General features: G+C 43.4%; 1 protein-coding gene across 12 annotated transcripts in view; it reads right to left on the bottom strand.

The window, feature by feature from the left end:
- Positions 1–18,389, bottom strand: part of CEP112 (centrosomal protein 112) — a 422,061-nt gene that overhangs the window by 77,042 nt on the left and 326,630 nt on the right. For 11 of the 12 annotated variants that reach the window (XM_082861163.1, XM_082861172.1, XM_082861169.1 and 8 more), the window contains 2 exons: positions 13,926–13,988; positions 7,736–7,885 (listed from right to left, as the gene is read on the bottom strand). The exons of the other annotated variant lie outside the window; for it this stretch is intronic. In XM_082861163.1, coding sequence (XP_082717289.1) covers positions 7,736–7,885; positions 13,926–13,988 — 213 coding nt within the window. The remainder of the gene's footprint in view (positions 1–7,735; positions 7,886–13,925; positions 13,989–18,389) is intronic. 12 annotated transcript variants of the gene reach the window in all.

Below are 18,389 nucleotides of genomic sequence, written 5' to 3'. Positions count from 1 at the left end.
GCAATGGAAAGTCACCGACGGATTTTAAGAAGCAAACCACATACTCATATCTGTGTTGTAGAAAGATCCCTTTATGGGACTTCCCTGGTGGTCCAGCGGGAAGGAATCCATCTTCCAACGCAGGGGACATGGGTTAGATCCCTGGTCAAGGAACTAAGACCCCACGTGCCGTGGGGCAACTAAGCCCATGTGCCACAACTACTGAGCTCGCACGCCTCAACAAGAGAGCCTGCATGCTGCAAACTACAAAGCCCACACGCCCTGGAGCCCACGCACCACAACTAGAGAGAAGCTTGCACGCCACAACTAGGGAGAAGCTTGCAGCCACAACTAGAGAGAAGCCCACGCGCCACAACTAAGAGCCCGCGTGCTGCAACTAAGAGCCCACGTGCCACAGCTAAGACCTGATGCAGCAAAAAAATAAATAAAAAAAAAGAAAGGTTACTTTATCAACAGTTTGAGGGACAGATTTGAGAGGGGCAAGCTACTGGCAGTGATTCTACAAAAAAGGGATTGTAACAGGCAAAGTCAAAGACATGAAGGTCTAAGAAGGTAGGAGCTAGTGACTGAGGGATGGGGTGTGCATTTGGAAATATGCAGACGTTATTCTAGGAACTGACCTTGGGGAGGGAGGGAGGCAAAGAATTCATTCAAGGGGGCTTCCAGAATCTGACTTGAGTGACTGAGTGGATGATGGTGGTACTTTAATTCTTATAATCAGTACAAGAAGAACAGGTTGGGGTGAGAGAAGAGCGGGAGGAAGATAAAGTCAGTTTGTGGTGTATGTAGTTTGAATAGCCTGAGGGTCCTCCAAGTGAAACTGTGCAACAGTACGTAAAAATGTGGACTGACCGCCGCCTGCCAGTTCAGGGGACATAGGTTCCCTGGTCTGGGAAGATCCCACATGCCGCGGAGCAACTAAGCCCATGCGCTACAACTACTGAGCCTGTGCTCTAGAGCCCGCGAGCCACAACTACTGAGCCCACGTGCCACAACTACTGAAGCCCGTGTGCCTAGAGCCCATGCTCCACAACAAGAGAAGCCACTGCAGTGAGAAACCCAGGCACCACAACGAAGAGTAGCCCCCGCTCACCGCAACTAGAGAGAGCCTGCATGCAGCAATGAAGACCCAATGCAGCCATAAATAAATAATAAATAAAAATAAAATTTCCATCCGGTTAAAAAAAAATGTGGATTGAGAGCTCAGAAGAAGTCTGGGTGGAGGTGGAGATTCAAAATTCATTTGCGTGGAAGTTTACATGAGGGGCTGGGATTGTCCAGGGACAGCACATACAAAGAAAACAGAAGAGGCTTTGCTTAACACCAATATTTGAGTGTCAAAAAGAGGAAAAGGAGACAGGGGATGGGAGAAACGGTTTCAGGATGGCTGGTGAACTGGGAAAGCACTGCCATGGAGCTAAGGCAGTTTTTCAGAGCCTGTTTACTGGCAGATTAAATCACTGTTCATAGATGCTCATGGTCTCAGACTAGAGAGGGTATATGATTTCCCTGCCCCACTGATGTGGATGGAAATGAAGCTGAGGCTGCAGGGACTTTTCTCCTGCTCATGTTTTGCCCTCCTGTAATCCACCATGAGGAGGACACCCAGGCAGCTACTAGTCCAAGGAGATTGTACAGACAAGTAGAGCAGGCCGGAGCCCAATCTAAAGCCTGGAGTCAGGGAGGGAGACGCAAGAGGGAAGAGATATGGGAACATATGTATATGTATAACTGATTCACTTTGTTATAAAGCAGAAACTAACACACCATTGTAAAGCAATTATACCCCAATAAAGATGTTAAAATAAATAAATAAATAAAATAAAGCCTGGAGTCGAAGCACACTAATGGTCCATAGATATGTTTTAAGAAAAACAAATGTGTGTTATGACAAGTCACTGAACTTGGGGATTGTTTGTTACACAGCATTGTGGCAACTGCTGACTAACACAGGTTCCTTGTTAAGTGTTATTAAGGAGTCAAACAGGCTTCTAAGGTCACAAAGGAGACTGAATTTCCCTCTCCCAACACAAAATGAAGTGAGTAAATATGAATAAAAATGAGCAGAAAAGCACTAAGGCACTGAGATAGGGTAGTAAGGTGGACATAATGGGAAAAAACCCTCAAGGGCTTGTGGTGAAGGAAACAAACATGACTCTGGAGACACTACAGCATTTCAGTGACTTGACTTCAGAATCTGCCCATGTCCCCAAATTGTTACTTTGTTAGGGTTAACAAAGCCCCAGGACTTCCCACTAATACCACCAACTTTGAAGACAAGGACACTGTGTGGGTAGCCACAGCTTTCTCCTCTTCTGGCTGTGGGATGGGTGGGAAAACAGGTAGAAGTCAGGGCTGTCTACCACTGAGGAAAGTGAAGGTGTCCAGCCTTCAGGACGACACACCAAGTTGGGATAATTCAACCCCCAATGGATTCTACGATGCCCACCCCCCCTCCCCATTAAGGTAGTGCGAACTCAGCAACTGAACAGTCAGCCCAACCAGACTGCAGGCACGTCTCTACTCCAGCTCATCCTCCCCTTCCCTTGGGTTCCAGAAAACACAGAGACACTACAAATAAGTGTTACTGGTGCAGGGGAGATGCGCTGTGTTTCAGAAACATTTGATGTGGGACGTTGAACGTTTAGAGGGACCCTGGTTAACTGCTGAATGTATCCTGGTTAATCTATTAAACTTACCAGATAAAGAAAGACTGCGCCAGGAATCCCCCAGAAAATGCAAATCACTGACGTGGGGGAAAGCTCAAACCTTGCTCAGCCTTCTCCACAGCAATGTTAACTGCTAGATGAGCCATGTCTAAGTTCTCAGGGGAAACAATGAAAACAAGTATACTGTGCCATCTAACGTGTCATTCAAACATAAAGGTCATTGGCAGACATTCTTTTTTTTTTTTTTTTTGCAGTAAGCGGGCCTCTCACTGCTGCGGCCTCTCCCATTACGGAGCACGGGCTCAGGACGCGCAGGCTCAGCGGCCGTGGCTCACGGGCCCAGCTGCGCCGCGGCATGTGGGATCTTCCAGGACCAGGGCACGAACCCGTGTCCCCTGCATTGGCAGGCGGACTCTCAACCACTGCGCCACCAGGGAAGCCCAGTACCATGAATCTTGAAGGAACTACTTGACCATGAAATCCAGCCAATTAAGAACCACATCAAAGTAAAAACTTCGGGAATGGAAGTGCAAAAGGCTGGGGTATAAAAGGCCTAGTGGTAAGCACCATGGCATTCATGTCCTTTAAAGACAGCATGGGTATTAAACGAAGGGCTATGGTTAAAGACAAACTGTGGATATCGTAAACCCAGACGCTGTAAAGATACAACACAACCCCAGGCAGGAGGTGGTGAGGGGGCGTGATGGGAACGACTGTGAGTATTCTAATCTACTCAGCTTTCAGCCCCGAATCAAATTCTGCCCAAAAGTTTAACAATTCCTCCTGTTTTAGTCTAGCTTCTTTCATCAGCTGAATTTAAGTAAAATTAACTTGAGATTTTTCTAAAACTAAAAAAATACCGGATCTAGAGTATTAACCCACTCTGTACGTCTCTCTGGCTTTCCTTCTCTTTTTTCCTTATATGTAGTCGGATATCTGAAATGATGCCCATCTTAACGCCAAGATGGCTATTTCTGGGTGATGAAATCTGTGGTGACTTTAAATATTTTTACCTTTCTGGCTCCCTGCATTTTGAATTATTTATAAGCATATGCCATTATCCATTTTTTACAAAAATAGAGTAGATATTCTTTAAAAATATGCCCTGATTAGTTAATGACCAATGTTGATTCTGGGTGGTAGGAATATAGACACAGGTTTTCCCCTGTACTGTTTTGTGCAGGTGAGGGGTAAGAGGAGATGGCGCTGGACGCTGGGTACAGACCACTGCTGGGGATCTACGTGGCCTCACAACCTCTTCCCCTCGCCCCTCTGAGAGGTGGTGACCGTCTCCCCTCCCCCTGGTTCGGGGCTGGCCCTGGGACCTGGCTTGACCGACAGAATGCGGTGGGAGTGCCACTGTGAGCCTCCTACGGTAGCCGTAAGGGAGGCGCAGGTCTGCCCTCACCTACTTGAACCCCACTCTAGACAGCAGCTTCCACGTACAACCCCCTACGCTACACATTGAGCAGAAGACCCGCCCAGTCCAACCCTGCCCACATCTCTGATCCAAAGAGGCGTGGGCACATAACAGAGCTGTGGCTTTAAACTACAGCAGAGAGAGCTCTTCTTAGAAGCTCGACTCTGCAGGTGAGGAGTGGGCTAAAGCAATAAGTGAGTGACGAAGACCCTTTGCTCTCGAGGTCGGGTGCACCGCGGCGCGAAAGAGGCGCCCGCGTGGCCGGGCTGCTTCTGCTCTAACTCCTTCTGCGCCCCAGGAATTCCATTCTGTGAGAGGCCTCGCTTCTGAGCCACAAGGCTCGTGCCTGCTGTGAGTCTCGGCTGCGTGATTCCCTTATGACCACTGGGTTCCTCTGGGCTAACGAAGGCTCTTCCTTTTCTACCAGACACTTTTTATTGTCTCTTATTGTAAAACTGCTGTTATAACTTGAAGTATAGAGCTAAGATAAAAGAAGAAAATTACCACAAATTCCACCACTCAGAGATAGAACCACGAGTAAAATTCCGATGTGTAATTCCAGTCTTTTTTTCTCTTTATATGTACTTTTTTGGGGCAAAGATGACCTCGTATGTACCTACTGTCTTGTAAACCGCACTTTGATTGACAACTGTCTTGCGAACATCTTCAAGACCCCTAAATATCCTTCTCCAACGTCGCTTTCAATATTGCTTAGTTTTCAGCTGATGTGCTACGGTGGAAAAGAAAGTATAGCAAGGAGACCAAAAATGCCGGTGCTGTGAATGCCTTTCACATGACGGGAGATCAACGAACAGTTATGAGATAAATGAGTGAGTGCTAGAATGAGCATCTTTTTGGCTAGCTAAAGCTCAGTGCAAGTTTTTAATTGCCACGTAGGGCAAATTCTGGAAATGGGTCAAAGCCTCGGCACGTCTCTCGGGCAATGTAATAATGGTAGGTATTGCCAAATTATTCTCCGGAGATGTCTTATCGTGTTACACTACCCCAGACCAGTGGCCCTTTAATTGGGTTTCAGCGGCCTCCACTCGATACCTCCGTTTTCTCTGAAGACTGACTTTAATGAAAGGGCTCCTTACCCACGGGAACACTCTGAGGCCCTCGCCGAGTGAGCGCTGGGCCTTCTGTGCACTCTGTCCTCCACCCAGGAAGTGGGGTGAGGCACACTTCATGATGAGCATGCACACTGTTCTTATAGCGAATATGTAAACACAGTAAGACCTGATACTACAAAGTATCAGGTCCATACGAGCTTACTTGAATGTACATGCAGGCAAATGTACTTGGTCTCAGAAAACCAAATACAAGCCTCGGGGTGACTCTGTCTCTCTCTGAGTATCTCTATCCCTCCCTGTATCTGCGTGTACAAAACACTCACACACAATTAGAATGTCCAGATCAAACAGCTGTTGCAAAAGTGCTGTCATCATTCAGGCAGACAGGGAATCAGAGTGACGACACCCTGACTTGGTTACACACTTGGTCACCGATTCACTTTCACAGACAATGTAGATGCAGGGGTCTGGTGTAACGGTTAATAGCTGAGGCTGTCAGGTCAGAAGACCGTGACTTGAACCTGGCTCTGACAGTTATCTGGCCATCTGACCTCTGGCTGGTTACTTCACCCCAGAGCCTCAGTTTTCCCATCTGTAAGATGGGGATGATAGAAACACTCTTCCTCGTAAAAATTACTCATAAAGCTTAAATGAGACAATGGAACGTGAGGTGAATGAAAATGTTTGGTAGAGAGCCTGGGACATACTACTTGTTGAAGAAATATCAGCTATGATTTCTATTATTTTTTGTGACACAGCCTAAAAAAAATCGTGCAAGGCAACAAGTGCTAATACATTAACTATCTGATATAGGTTAGTAAAAGAAAAAGTCATTCACTTAATCCATAGTCTACGTGAGTGAATCAAAACTCAACTATATCTTATCTACATTGTGATTTTAATTATTTTCACATACCTATGTTTTGGTCATTATATGTCATAAATATAATATAAATATATATATGTACATATGTATATATATATATACTGCCATCTTTTAACTTCAACTTCAGTCTTTATGATTAGACAGTCTGTTGGAAATTAGGGTCAGAATGTTTTTCCCTTTTAACAGGTGAATGGATTAAAACTACAGAAAAATTAATTAAAAATAGGCAGTTATACTAATTACATTTCTTTCAAGATGTTTTAATCTTTGAGAAACAGTACTGGAAACTCTGTTGTTATGAAGTAAATGAATGTTCCCCTTTTGCATATATTGGGATTCAATTACTTATTTCAAATGTGGAAATTACCTACCACTCGGTATCTGGGTATCAAGTGGAAAAGAAACTCACGTAAAATGAAATTTTTATATAGCAAAAGAATTTAAATAAAGTTGTAACTCAGTTCATGCAAAGCAAAACAGTTCTACAGATCAATGAGTACTTCCTCTGCATCTATAAATGAAGAGTTTCAAAGATGTGTAAAAATTACCAGAATATGAAAAAGAAACATCTTTTTTTGTCTCATCACACGTAGGGGGAGAAAACGCTCGCAGATGGAAAAATACGGGAAAAATCTCATTAACGACAAAACAAGTCGTCACCTCTCACGTGAGGAGGCTGGATATACTCGCCTCTAAGGTTTGGTCCATGTCTTAAGGTTTCTCTTGTATTCAGTGCTGTCCAGGCTTAAAGGGTATATACAACAAAGCAACTGACATTAACACTGACTTCTCCCTAAATTACTCAGATTGCCTACAATAGGCTAGAGAAGAGAAAGATGGAGGGATTAGGCAGAAGAAGGCAGTGACCCAAATGTCTCTTTTATTTTTCTGTGCTTTGTATGATCACATACTTCAAGCATTGTTATGACAAAGCAAAAGCACTGAAAAATAATCTTTTGCTGGGAATTCTTTAAGAAGTGTTTTGTTCTCTTTTAAATCTTATTTATAAAGGTTTCCAGATGCTTATCCTCACAGATTAAACACAGCATGATGTAGACACTTACAAAAATATTCACTGCTATGAAGCCAAGAAGAAACTACTCTGAGATCTAACTGCCTATCACCTAAAGAATCGGGGTCCAGGGGATTTTCTGTTGCCATTAAAGGTGTGATCCTCTGAAGCCATTTGGAAACAACCTAGGTTCTCAGCAGCAACGCAGTACGGCGTCCAAGAATATCACATGGTTGGCATTCCAAACCTCCAACAGGTTCTTTCTCATTATGCGAATCCATAATGAAAGGATGTGGGCAGAGAACAGAATGTAAACTGGAAGCTGACTTCTGAATTCATTAGCCAGCAGTCCTTGGCTAAAACAGTCATTCTAATTTCAAGAGACAGCTCCAAAGTGGTTCTCAAGAGAAAGGACAGGGTGTTTTTCAAGTATTTGTTCAATGTGAATGGACTGGGCTCGCCCAAAATGACTTTTTCCGCCGGCATGTGATCTTTTAGAGGGAAGGCAGCCTGAGTCACTGGCTGCATCAAAGTTAGGGTCCAGTGAATGGATTACTGCAGGCTGTGTGAGCAAGCCAGATACCTGCATTCATCCGCCCACTGCTGGGGTCCCAGCCCCCCTTTTAACTACATTAAAGCAGCTGGTGCCACTGGTTGCTGGGGCCTCCAGATTACCTTGATTGCTTGGTCACTATCTCTAATCAGCTGCTTCTTCTCATCTTCAAACTTCTGTACAACGTCCTGGAGCTGCCTTTCTGCAGCGAGCCGCTGCTGGCTGCTCTGCTCTTTCAGAGAGGAGATGGTCGTCTGAAGCTCTGCTATGATCTAAAATGAAAACAGCATGCTGTAGGTTCAAATTCTTCAGTGAGAGGCCTCTATTTTATATGTATTTATGCTTCACGAAAGAATGGATTTGGCAAAACTCTAGTCCACAAACTAAATATTTTCAATTAATGTATCACACACACTAACGCATGAAATTCCACACAATAAAAGACTGTAATAAAACTGTGAATGGTGAACAACTGCTGAACCAAATATACTTGGAAGCCGTTCCCACTATAACATTCCACAATGTTTACTCATCAGAGGAAAGGACATCTGTGATCTCAAAACTATGAAATGTGTCAGGATTCATTTTACTGAGAAACATACTTGTTAGAGTGAAAAAAAACCATTTTGCCTTTCATAATACTTTGAACTCTAATAACCAAAGAAAATCATGAACAGAGTTCATGGTTCATAGTTACCTAACTCTACACAATGACTTTTGAGTGTTTACTAATGCTTGTGTACTGTGCTAAGCACTTCGGTTCCTGGGTCAGTTACTACTGGGCGACAAGCACTGTCACTGCCCATCTTTTATAAATGGAGAGACAGAGGCAGTGCAAGAGGTCAACTGTGACCTTGCTGAAGATGCCATGTGACCAGGAGACAGGCAGGATGTGAACCCTGCAGACAGGTCGAATGCTGTACTAGTTGGTTCCTCTTAACTAGCTACTACTTTGTCTTCCTTTTAAACAAGTTTATTATGATACAGTTCCAAATAGGTTGCTTTCTTCCTAACTGATATATATCCATGAAAGTTTATTTTTGGTTCAAATGAGTCATTTCAGAGGCTCCCGCAGTATTCTCTACATTTGAGAATAGGGTCTCTCCATGACTGGGTTCCCTCCATGGTCTCAAAGTAAATCGGATGAGGGACCTTTTCTTTAACAGGTTTACTGAGAGCACTGCTCTTCCTTTGGTTTGGATGTATCCATTTCCTTTCAAATTCAATAGTGATGGACCTTTCAAAAGCAGGAAATGGTTGTTTCTTCTAAGAAAAGAAGCAACCTTGGTCCTGGGTTAGAACTTTATGCTGTTGGGTCTATAGGAGAAGGGCTGAATGGTGAGAAACACTGAACCAGTTAGTACTAGATTTTCCTTGAAGCTCAGTTTTTCAACTATTATTTGATGACAAAACTAGATTACAGTATCGTAAGGCAGCAACTAGAAAGTGTCTGGAGTCTTCCAGATGCCAAGTGCTATAGAAGCATTAGTTGTTACTACTGACATAAGTAGCATATTTACCCCAAAAAGGAACATTTAAGCTTTGAGAAGTGAGCAAACTCACTGTAACAAAGGTTAACACTTAGAATTTGTAAATAATCAAATATAAAACAAGTGTGAAATAAATGACAAAATATATTAATATTTTTAAATGCAAATCTGAACCTTCTGCAATGAGAAGAGGGATTCATTTACTGAGAATGAAGATGTTTTCATCTGTTTTCTGAATTTGGATTAAGTGTTTCCATTCTGGCTGCAATTCAGTTAATTCTCATAGCACTTCTATGAAACAGGGAAGGTTAAATTCTTAGAGTAAATGTCAAAAACTGAGGCGCAGAATAATCAGCTCACTCACAGTTACAGAGCAAGGGGAGCTGGAGATAAGAAACAGCCAGATTTCCTTGGCCCAGCATGAAACTTAAGAGTGATATTTTATAAGAACATGGGGCCAAATAGTAAAAATAACTATTGCAATGACTAGTGCAGTGTTTCAAGTTGAGTAAACTGAAACGTGGTAGAAGTGGTGAGTTTAATTCTGTAATGTGTTCAGTGTGTGTGTGTGTGCGCGTGCACGTGTGTGTTTAGTTCTGTCACGCAATTTTATCACGTATAGATTCGTAGACCACCACCACGATTACACAGCGCATTTTTATGGTACATTTTTATGGTAATTTTGTGTCTTTAAAAATTAGTAAGATTTAGATTCGCTTCTAACTGACCAAGACTGAAGGTAAAAAATATTTGGGGGCTCTTCAAATGACCACCAGGACATAAGACATTGGTCTCTTCTTTTCAGAAGACTTATGACAGCGTACGTCAAAAATAAATAAATGCAGGTTTTGGAAGGAATGACGGGTGAAGACCAAGATGCTCTGAGGAGAACACACTCGCTTTTGTGTAGAAAATGAAGCCTTAACACTCTTTGCGGGAATAATGGAATTCCTTTGGGGAAATAATGAGATTATCTTTGGCAAGTTATATTTTAAAACTTATGAAGATGATATAGGAAGAGCATCAAAACACTTCAGGTGAAATACCTCATATAGATAAATGAATTGATAGACTGATAGACATGATGGATTTAGAGAGGCGGCTGAAATATGGATAATATTGGAAGCAGATTTGAGGTTTACTTTAAGATTGAGAAATAATCACATTAACTAGATGAATTAGGTCTTGGCTGTGGACCTAGAGTACAAGACAACAGACTATTCTCTCCTTAGCTCAGGGCACACAACTGGCACATGACAGATATTTAAGTATTGGAACTATAATCATAGTAAATAAGAAAAAATAATTCCCTGGCAAATTATATTGAGATAATTTAGTCTTTTCATAGAGTAATAATGTAAAACGTTTCTGAGAAAAAGAAAAACTGACCTGTGCAATCATAATCAAACGCCACAGGGTTTGACAGAATCATATTAAAAATCGTAAGACAAAATGCTACCACTCAACTAAATGTCTATCCTGTATTAGCTTCAGAGAAAGAAGTGGATAAGAACATTTCCATATGGATATTCAAAATTAAGATTTGGGGAAGCAAAAGGAAAGTTATTTGGGGCTAATACTGTAAGCAACCTAACCAATGAAAGCTGTAATATTTCATCATATTGTTAAGCAATTTCTACTTTGCATAAATGTCAGTGGGCTTATTAGGTCTTAAAAATAACAGGATTCTAAATAGAGGTTAAGATTTCATTTTTAACTCTCTTGTTTTTTAGATCATAGTAGAGTTTGAGATTTTCATAAAACTCTTCTTTAAAATACACTGGACAAGGCATACATAGCAAGGTTTGGCAAACATTGAAGACCCCTAGAAAATAAGTGGAAGAGGGGCACCCGTGCCTTCTGGGTGGCCACCCTGAAGAGTGGCAGGGAGGGGGGCATATGGGCACGGGGCATGAGCCCAGGCTCTAATCTGCGCCAGTGGGAGCTTGGGGGCCACGTGGGGGGACATCGGTCCCTCGGCGATGGGCAGGCTCTGCTAGCATTTCTCCGCAGCTACCTACATTCCTGCAAAAACGGCAATAGTTTTCTTTGAAAAATGGCCTCTAGGTAAGTCAGATGAGTGGGGAAAACCACATGAAAGATGAAAAGGCAAGGTTAACATGTAATATTAAGATAAAAAAGAACAAATACGCGATTCTGATGGAAGTTATATTTGGGAGTGTTCTCAGAGATGGCGCTACCGTTGCCATCAGGGTGAACACCGCGCGACCCAGGAGGGGCGCTGTCCTGGGCCTGTGAGCGTTCAGAGTGCATGGTCTACTAGGTCCTAGGGCTTGATAAAATCTTAAAGGTTAAGTGACTTCCTTTAAGGGAGTAAAATATTTAAAATATTTTCCAAATTTAACCTGATGCTTCCCTAGGTATCAGTGTATTCATTACTAATGCGTGCATCTTATTACTTTTTTTTTTTTTTTTGAGAGAGAGGGATTTAAAAAAATCTGATAAGCAGGTAAGCAGCTTTGCTTCGGGCACTCTCCTCAGCGAGATGTGAGTTAGAGGTTCCAGCAGACAATCACTGGAAGACGGCAGACGTCCATCCCCAGTTCTGCTGTATAAGGTTTATTTTCAAATAAGCTGTTTCTCTGAACGGACTTTATTATAGACAAGTGTTTCTCAAATGCCAGTTCACAGATATAAACATACACATATATTTATATGCATATAAATATTTATATTATTTAGAGGTGGGCAAACAAAATGTTTGTAATGTAAGGTCATCCTACCTCTTATGAGAAGGTGGACTATCTTGTATCGTGTTACTCTATCTTTTCTAGGATTTTTCTTTTTAGGTGTTGCACTGCCCTTTCATTTATGAAGGGTGGCCACAGCACAGGACACCAGCTGATGTCTGCTCCTACCTCCTTCATGTCCGTACACGGGGAAATACCCAGCAACCCTTTGCCTCTCCAAATTCTGGAGGGAGATTTTATCAGTTCTTGAACACCCAGAAATAAGTTTCAAATACATCATTTCTTGCTCCTTCCATACATTTTTCATTCTTTGCTCCCCCTTTCCCTTCTCCACTGAGATTTCACAGGCTCCTGTAAGAACTAATGGCTGTTAAATGCTTTACCGTGTCCTAGGCCCTGTACTAAGCACTTTGCTGGCATTGTGTTGAGGTAAGTATACTACTCCCCCATTTTCCACATGAGGAAACTGGATTCCAGAGAGAGCAGGTCACTTGCTCAAGGTCACGTAAGTGGTGGGGCTGGTATTCGGACTCAGGTCTGTGGACTCCAAAGCTTAGGCTTTCTTCCCCCCAACTTACATTTAATTTGCTTTAATATGGACTAATCAGGCTTCTTCACACCTTCCTTTAGGTAAAACTCAAATACTCTCAGTGTTTAAGCATTTCTATCAGCTGTTTTGTACCTCACTTTTGGTCTACCTCCGCCATTTAACATAAAGCAAAATAAGCAGGATGTAAGGGTATGCCAGCTGGGTTTTTTCACGTTTTAGTCTCGCTTTTGGAGTAATAAGATTTCTTTTGATTATAAGAATCTTTCTCAGTGGATTAAAGAGGATATTTCCCCATGTTATTGCCTGGAATAATGGCCCTTGAGACATCACCGTCATCTTTTAGATAAACACGTTCGTCTTCACTTAGACAAAGACTTTTTGCTTTCCTAATGGGATGTGAATTATATAACATATGCACATTTTAGAAATAACTGTAGAACCTAAGCAATTTCATAATTATCGGCAGAGTTTTGCCATATTAAAAACGTGAGGGGTTGGGCCAGACTTGGTGGTGTCAGGTTAAGACCTTCCGTTCCAATGTCGAAGACAGGTTGGGTCCTGGCTTAGTCACTTGCTAACCTGCGTGACCTCACCTCTCTGAGTCTCAGTTTTCTCAAACGGAAAAATGGGGCCAGTAATAGTTTCTAATCCCAGAGTTCCTGTGAATGAAACTGAATGAATCAATATGATTAGTGCCCCATAAACTTCTTAATTTCATTACCGTTTTGTTGTAGCCTTGCTAGTACTTCCACTGTGTACATACATTTCAGCTGACGGCCACATCTCACTATACATGGCAAAAATACTAAGAAAAACTGATTTTAAAAATCATCAGATATGATGTCCACAAAGTGAAATGGCTTAATCTATCCATCTGTAAGATGAAAATTAGCATTTTATTTATTCCACAATGACTCATACGACTAAGGAATGTTTGGAATTCCCTAGATGACGCCAGAGGACATCATTATAACAGCTTGTGCAGAAGAAGGACTCCAAGCATCGTAAGTCAAGTAGAGACAAGTGTTCAGTATTTGGCCTTCTACTACAACTACTATAGTAACAACATCCAGCAAGATGTGAATGTTGGCCCTTGTAATTCTTCTTTTTCCCAAAAGGAGTCAACAGTTGAGCTGCTAATTTAACCCAGTATATTTGCCATTTTGAATCTTGTTGTTAAGCAGTCTTTAGGTGCAGCAAAATGGAATACTGCAAAAAAAGCACAGACGGTATCAAACCGCTGACATCACAAAGGTAGGTGTGTCTCTCCAGCCCTTGTGAAATATGTTTCAGCCTGGACTTGTCCAAGTGCACAGGCTGGCTTTACAATATCTGAGTGTGTGTGTGAGTGTGTGTGTGTGTCGGTTCAAATGGTTCAGTATGCCTGAGTTTAGAAAGTTGAGACTGAAGTATTAACAGCATCTGCATACTCATCGAAGGTATGACACGAATCCATAAAAAACGGAAAAGAACCACATTTAGCTCTAAAGTACAAGTGCTTCTATGGTAGGTTTCGTTCTTGTTTGTTTTGGCTTTGCCCTGTTTTCTTTAAAGCTCTTACCTGTGAGGATTTGGCAAGCTTCTGAGTGTATTCTTTCTCAGTCTGCTTCAGCCTGCTGTTGGCCTGAAAAACACATGCAATGAACACACACAGTGACCTGTGAGGTTGGTATCTCTCGCACACGCCTATCACCAGGCAGCTGGGATGGCTGCCAGCTGCACCGCCCTTCTGGGGCAGCCAGAAAACCACAGGGCTTGCCTTTGATCTAACGCCAACTATTCATCACTTAAAAAGCAAAAGAGAAAAAAAAAAGATCTCTCCTGCCAATTATTAGACAAACACAGACTTCTGTGGAAAGAGAAAGGGAGAAGGAGAGACAGAAATAGACCCAGCAAACGTGTGTGAAGTCAGGGAAGAGAGGAAACACAGGAGAAGGAAGAGGAAACGAGGGGAGAGGGAATCGGAGGTGGGGGAGGGAAGACGGTAAATTTAACACTCTTTCCCTTAGTTTAAAGAGAAAAGAACTAGACCCTCCTGGTGGAGGCTGATAGGAGATTTTAGACTCACTGAGCCAAGGTCTGAGCCCTACTCTGCTGACACACAAGAGCTCTTTTTTTGAAGTGACAGATACATCTAAATCAAACAATTTCTATGGCCTGGAAGTAGGGAGGCCTTCCCAGAAGAAGTGCACGTTACTTAGAACTCCACGATCTCCTTCGCCACCCGAGTTCCCATCCTTTGTGTGTGACCTGCTTTCGGTCTCCCTGGAAGCCTCAGGATCTGCACTTTATCCTCCGTGTTCGGAAATGTCGCGGTGACTTGCCCTAGCCGGGCCTTTTTTCTCATCCATTGTGCAGGCACTAAACGGGCCCTTTCAATCTGCGCTCGTGTCCTGCATTTCCAGAAAAGGCTTTGGTCATTTCTCTCTTAATTTCCTCTCTTTTTCGCCCGGTCTCTTTCTCTCTCGTCTCTCTGTCTGCCTGTCTCTGCAGCTCTGAATATTGGACCTCACAGGTTTAGCATCTTTTTCTTGTTGTTTCTATCTTCCGTTACTTTGTCTTTTTGATCTTTTGTAGCAATTCTCGACTTTAAATGTTAAACTTTGTATTGGATTTTAAAGACTCCGGCTGTCCTGTTTGTAATTTCCAAGAGTTTCATTGTTGCTCTCTGAACACGCCATCACTCCCCATTTTTAACAGACGAGGAAGCTGTGCCACAGAGAGGTTAGGAGAGCTGCTCAGCGGCGCATCTAGGAAGCGATGGAGCCAGGACCCGACCCCACGTGGCAGAGCACAAGCGCTTCACCGGCTGGAACACACGGCACAGGGCGTCCCAGAGAATCCCACTTCTCCAAGGTGACTGATTTCATACACACCTATACAATGTCTATACCTACACACACACATTTAAATTTTCTTTCTGTTCTCTAGAGTGTCTGTATTTTTCTTAGTTCCTTTTATTTCTTTGCTGTACCAGCCTGTTTTGGCCTCTGTTTTTCACTTTAGAAATTGTCCTCAATTTTTGGTGATCTTTGGTGTTCTTTCTTGTTTAAAGTGTGGCCCTCTAAAACAGGCAGGCTTGGGGACAGGTGGAGTCATCACAGGGTATCACTAAGGCTCCTGGACGCTCTCATACCGGTATCTGACTGGACACCCTTTTTGGACCCTTTTGCCCAGAGCTGTGCCCCCTGGTTTACCGCCTGGCGGCAGACGTCGGGCTGCCAGGGTGTTCAGAAGGGTGCCTAGATGTTCACGATACTGATTCCTGTACAACCCCGTTTTTATTTTAACCCTGAGCTATACCTGGGTCCCCTCTCTCATTCCATCTCTCCAGGGAGCAAACCAGGGGTGGACATGGAATAAATTCAAAGGCTGAAGCCCTAATACCAGTGTGATGGTATTTGGGGTGAGGCTTCAGGAAGTGACGAGGTTGTGGGGGTGGAGCCCTCATGAATGGGATTAGCGCCTTTATAAGAAGAGGCCAGTGAGCTAGTTCTTTCTGCCGTTTGAGCCTACAGTGAGGGGATGGCTGTGTGCAACCTGGCAGAGGGCTCTTACTAGAACTGGACCACACCAGCACCCTGACCTCCAACTTCCAGCTTCCAGAACGATCAGAAATAAATTTCAGTCCTTGATAAGCCACCCAGTTTGTGGTGTTCTGTAACAGAACCCAAGCTAAGACAACAGCCGTGTGACTTATGAACTGAAGTTCACAAGCAGCTCTCTAGAGTTTATCCCATAAATCTCTTCGCATCTATAATGGTGCTGAATACACTGGGTAGTTTTGTTTTTTCCCGACTATAGAGGGCTTGTGACTATTGCTGTTTTCTCTACTAAATCACCCGCCTCTATTCTAGCTCTATGACTAATAAAGCCACTCTCTACTACAGAATCGAGGCCACACGGAGCCTCATGAGGGTTATTTGTCTTGCTTCACATCCTGCCAATACCTTTTAATCAAAAAATGCTGTTGATAAAGTACTTGTTGCTTATTTAGTAAATACTTGTAGAGCTCTTACCCGGTGGCACACACTGTTCTAAAGGCTTTAAAAATACTTACTAGAAAATATGAAAATTATAGTGTCATAAAGGTTGTTACTTTTCCCCAAAAAAGTTGGAGTCAGGGAGGCTGGTTAGTGTACGACATCCTGTGACGAAGATGCAGCTACTCTTCGAGAGTCTGAGGCTACTCAGCCCCAGAACCCCACAACCTCAGATAGAGTCTTTTACAATTAACCACCCAATTCATGCATCCATTCCAGGCAACCGGGACTAGAGCAGCGGACAAAACAGACAAAAATCTCTCCCTACCTTTATGGAACTTCTAACCTAGAGAGCAATCATATAACTTATCAAAGTGATAATATTTTAGATGGTGCAAATGCTATGAAGAAGGACAAAGCAAGAAAGTGAGATGGGAAGTGAGGAATGGTAGGGGGCAGTTTACAAGTTAAAAAACATAGTAGTTAGGGAAAGCCTCACTGAGAGGGTGATACATGAGCAGAGACCTGCAGGAGACGAGGGAGCCGTGGTGAACTCTAGGGAAAGAGCTCTCCAGACAGAAGGAGAGCCAGTGCAAAGGCCCCGAGGCAGAGGCATGCACAGTGTGTTCAAGGCACAGGGAGGATCTGTGAGAAGCATCTCCCTTGGACAAGATGAGAGAGAACGAGGGGCCAGATCCTTCATGGTGTTTGTAAGCAGCTGTAAGGAACGTGCGTTTTAATATGAGTGAAATGGAGAGTCAAGGAGGCGTTTTCAGTACAGGAGTGACATGGTTTCACATGAGTATTCATACGATCACTCTAGCTCTTATTTCGGGCAAGAATCAGGCAAAGAAGCCAGTTGGGAATCTACCGCAAATAATCCAGACGGTGACAGAAAAGGTGGTGAGAAGTGGTCAGATTCTGAGAAAGATTTCAAAGTAGAACCAACTGGAAATGCTGCAAGATAAAGAGATGAACCAAGGATGACTGCAAGATTTTTGTCCTAAACAACTAGAAGAGTGGGGTTGTCATTAACTTACATCAAAAAAAACTACACGTGGAACAGATTTTGGGGAAAGATCAAGAGACTGGTTTTGGACACATGAAGTTTGGAGATGCCTACTGGACACCTCGTGTTGAGGTGAACATTTGAATATGTTCAAATGTTCTGGAGTCCAGAGGAGAGGTCTAGGTTAGAAGTATAAATTCAAGTGTCACTAGTATATAAACGTCAGGTAGAACTATGCTACTGGAGGAGATCTCAAGGCACTGAGTGTGTATCCAAAACAGAAGTCTAAGAATCCTGAGCCCTGTGCCTGCAGATGTCAGGAGGCTGGAGATGGGGAGGAAAGTAAATGGAAGTAATGGCCAGAGAGAGAAGGAATCAGGAGAGTATGGGATACTGAAGCCAAGGGAAGAGAGTGTTTCCAGGACTAGTCAACTGTGTCGGGTTCTACGGGGAGTCACGTGACATGCGCGTGTGGAGGAGAGTGGTGGCCTGGACATGAGTGATTCTGGTACGGCACCAAGGAGGAAAGCTGGACCGGAGGGAGCTCAGGGTAGGAGGGGGAACTGGAGAAGACGAGACAAGTTGTCCACAGTTTTGTTACCAAAAAAAAGGAGAGAAATGGGCTGCAAGTTGCCATTTTTGGAAGTGAGTAAAGAAAGGGCTGATGATCGTTTTCTTTTTTACAAGACGAGAGAGCAGCATGTGTGTAAGATGATGGGAAAGGTCTGGCCGTAGAGAAGGAAAAGACAAACGATGCCAGAGATCTACTGGTGGCATGTCCTGGAGTGAAGGACAAGGGGTGAGTTCTAGGGCACAAGGGGACAGGGTGGCCTTTGCTGGGAGTGCAGGTCAATTATCCCTGGTACAGTGGTGGGAACTTCTCCGTGGAGCAGGAGGAAAGATTCCTCAGCGAAGCATGAGGATGGCAGAAGAGACTGTTGGGAGATTTGAGGTGTGAGGAAAGGGTATGAATAGCCATGTCAGAAGTGGGAAAGGGAAGAGGCTGAGGAATCCGGTATGAGCCCCAGGGCTC

The sequence above is a fragment of the Leucopleurus acutus genome (assembly GCF_964270905.1).
Source record: "Leucopleurus acutus genome assembly, chromosome: 19".
Lineage (NCBI taxonomy): Eukaryota > Metazoa > Chordata > Mammalia > Artiodactyla > Delphinidae > Leucopleurus > Leucopleurus acutus.
The sequence above is the reverse complement of the archived record's forward strand: the minus strand, read 5'-3'. Positions and strand labels throughout refer to the sequence as shown.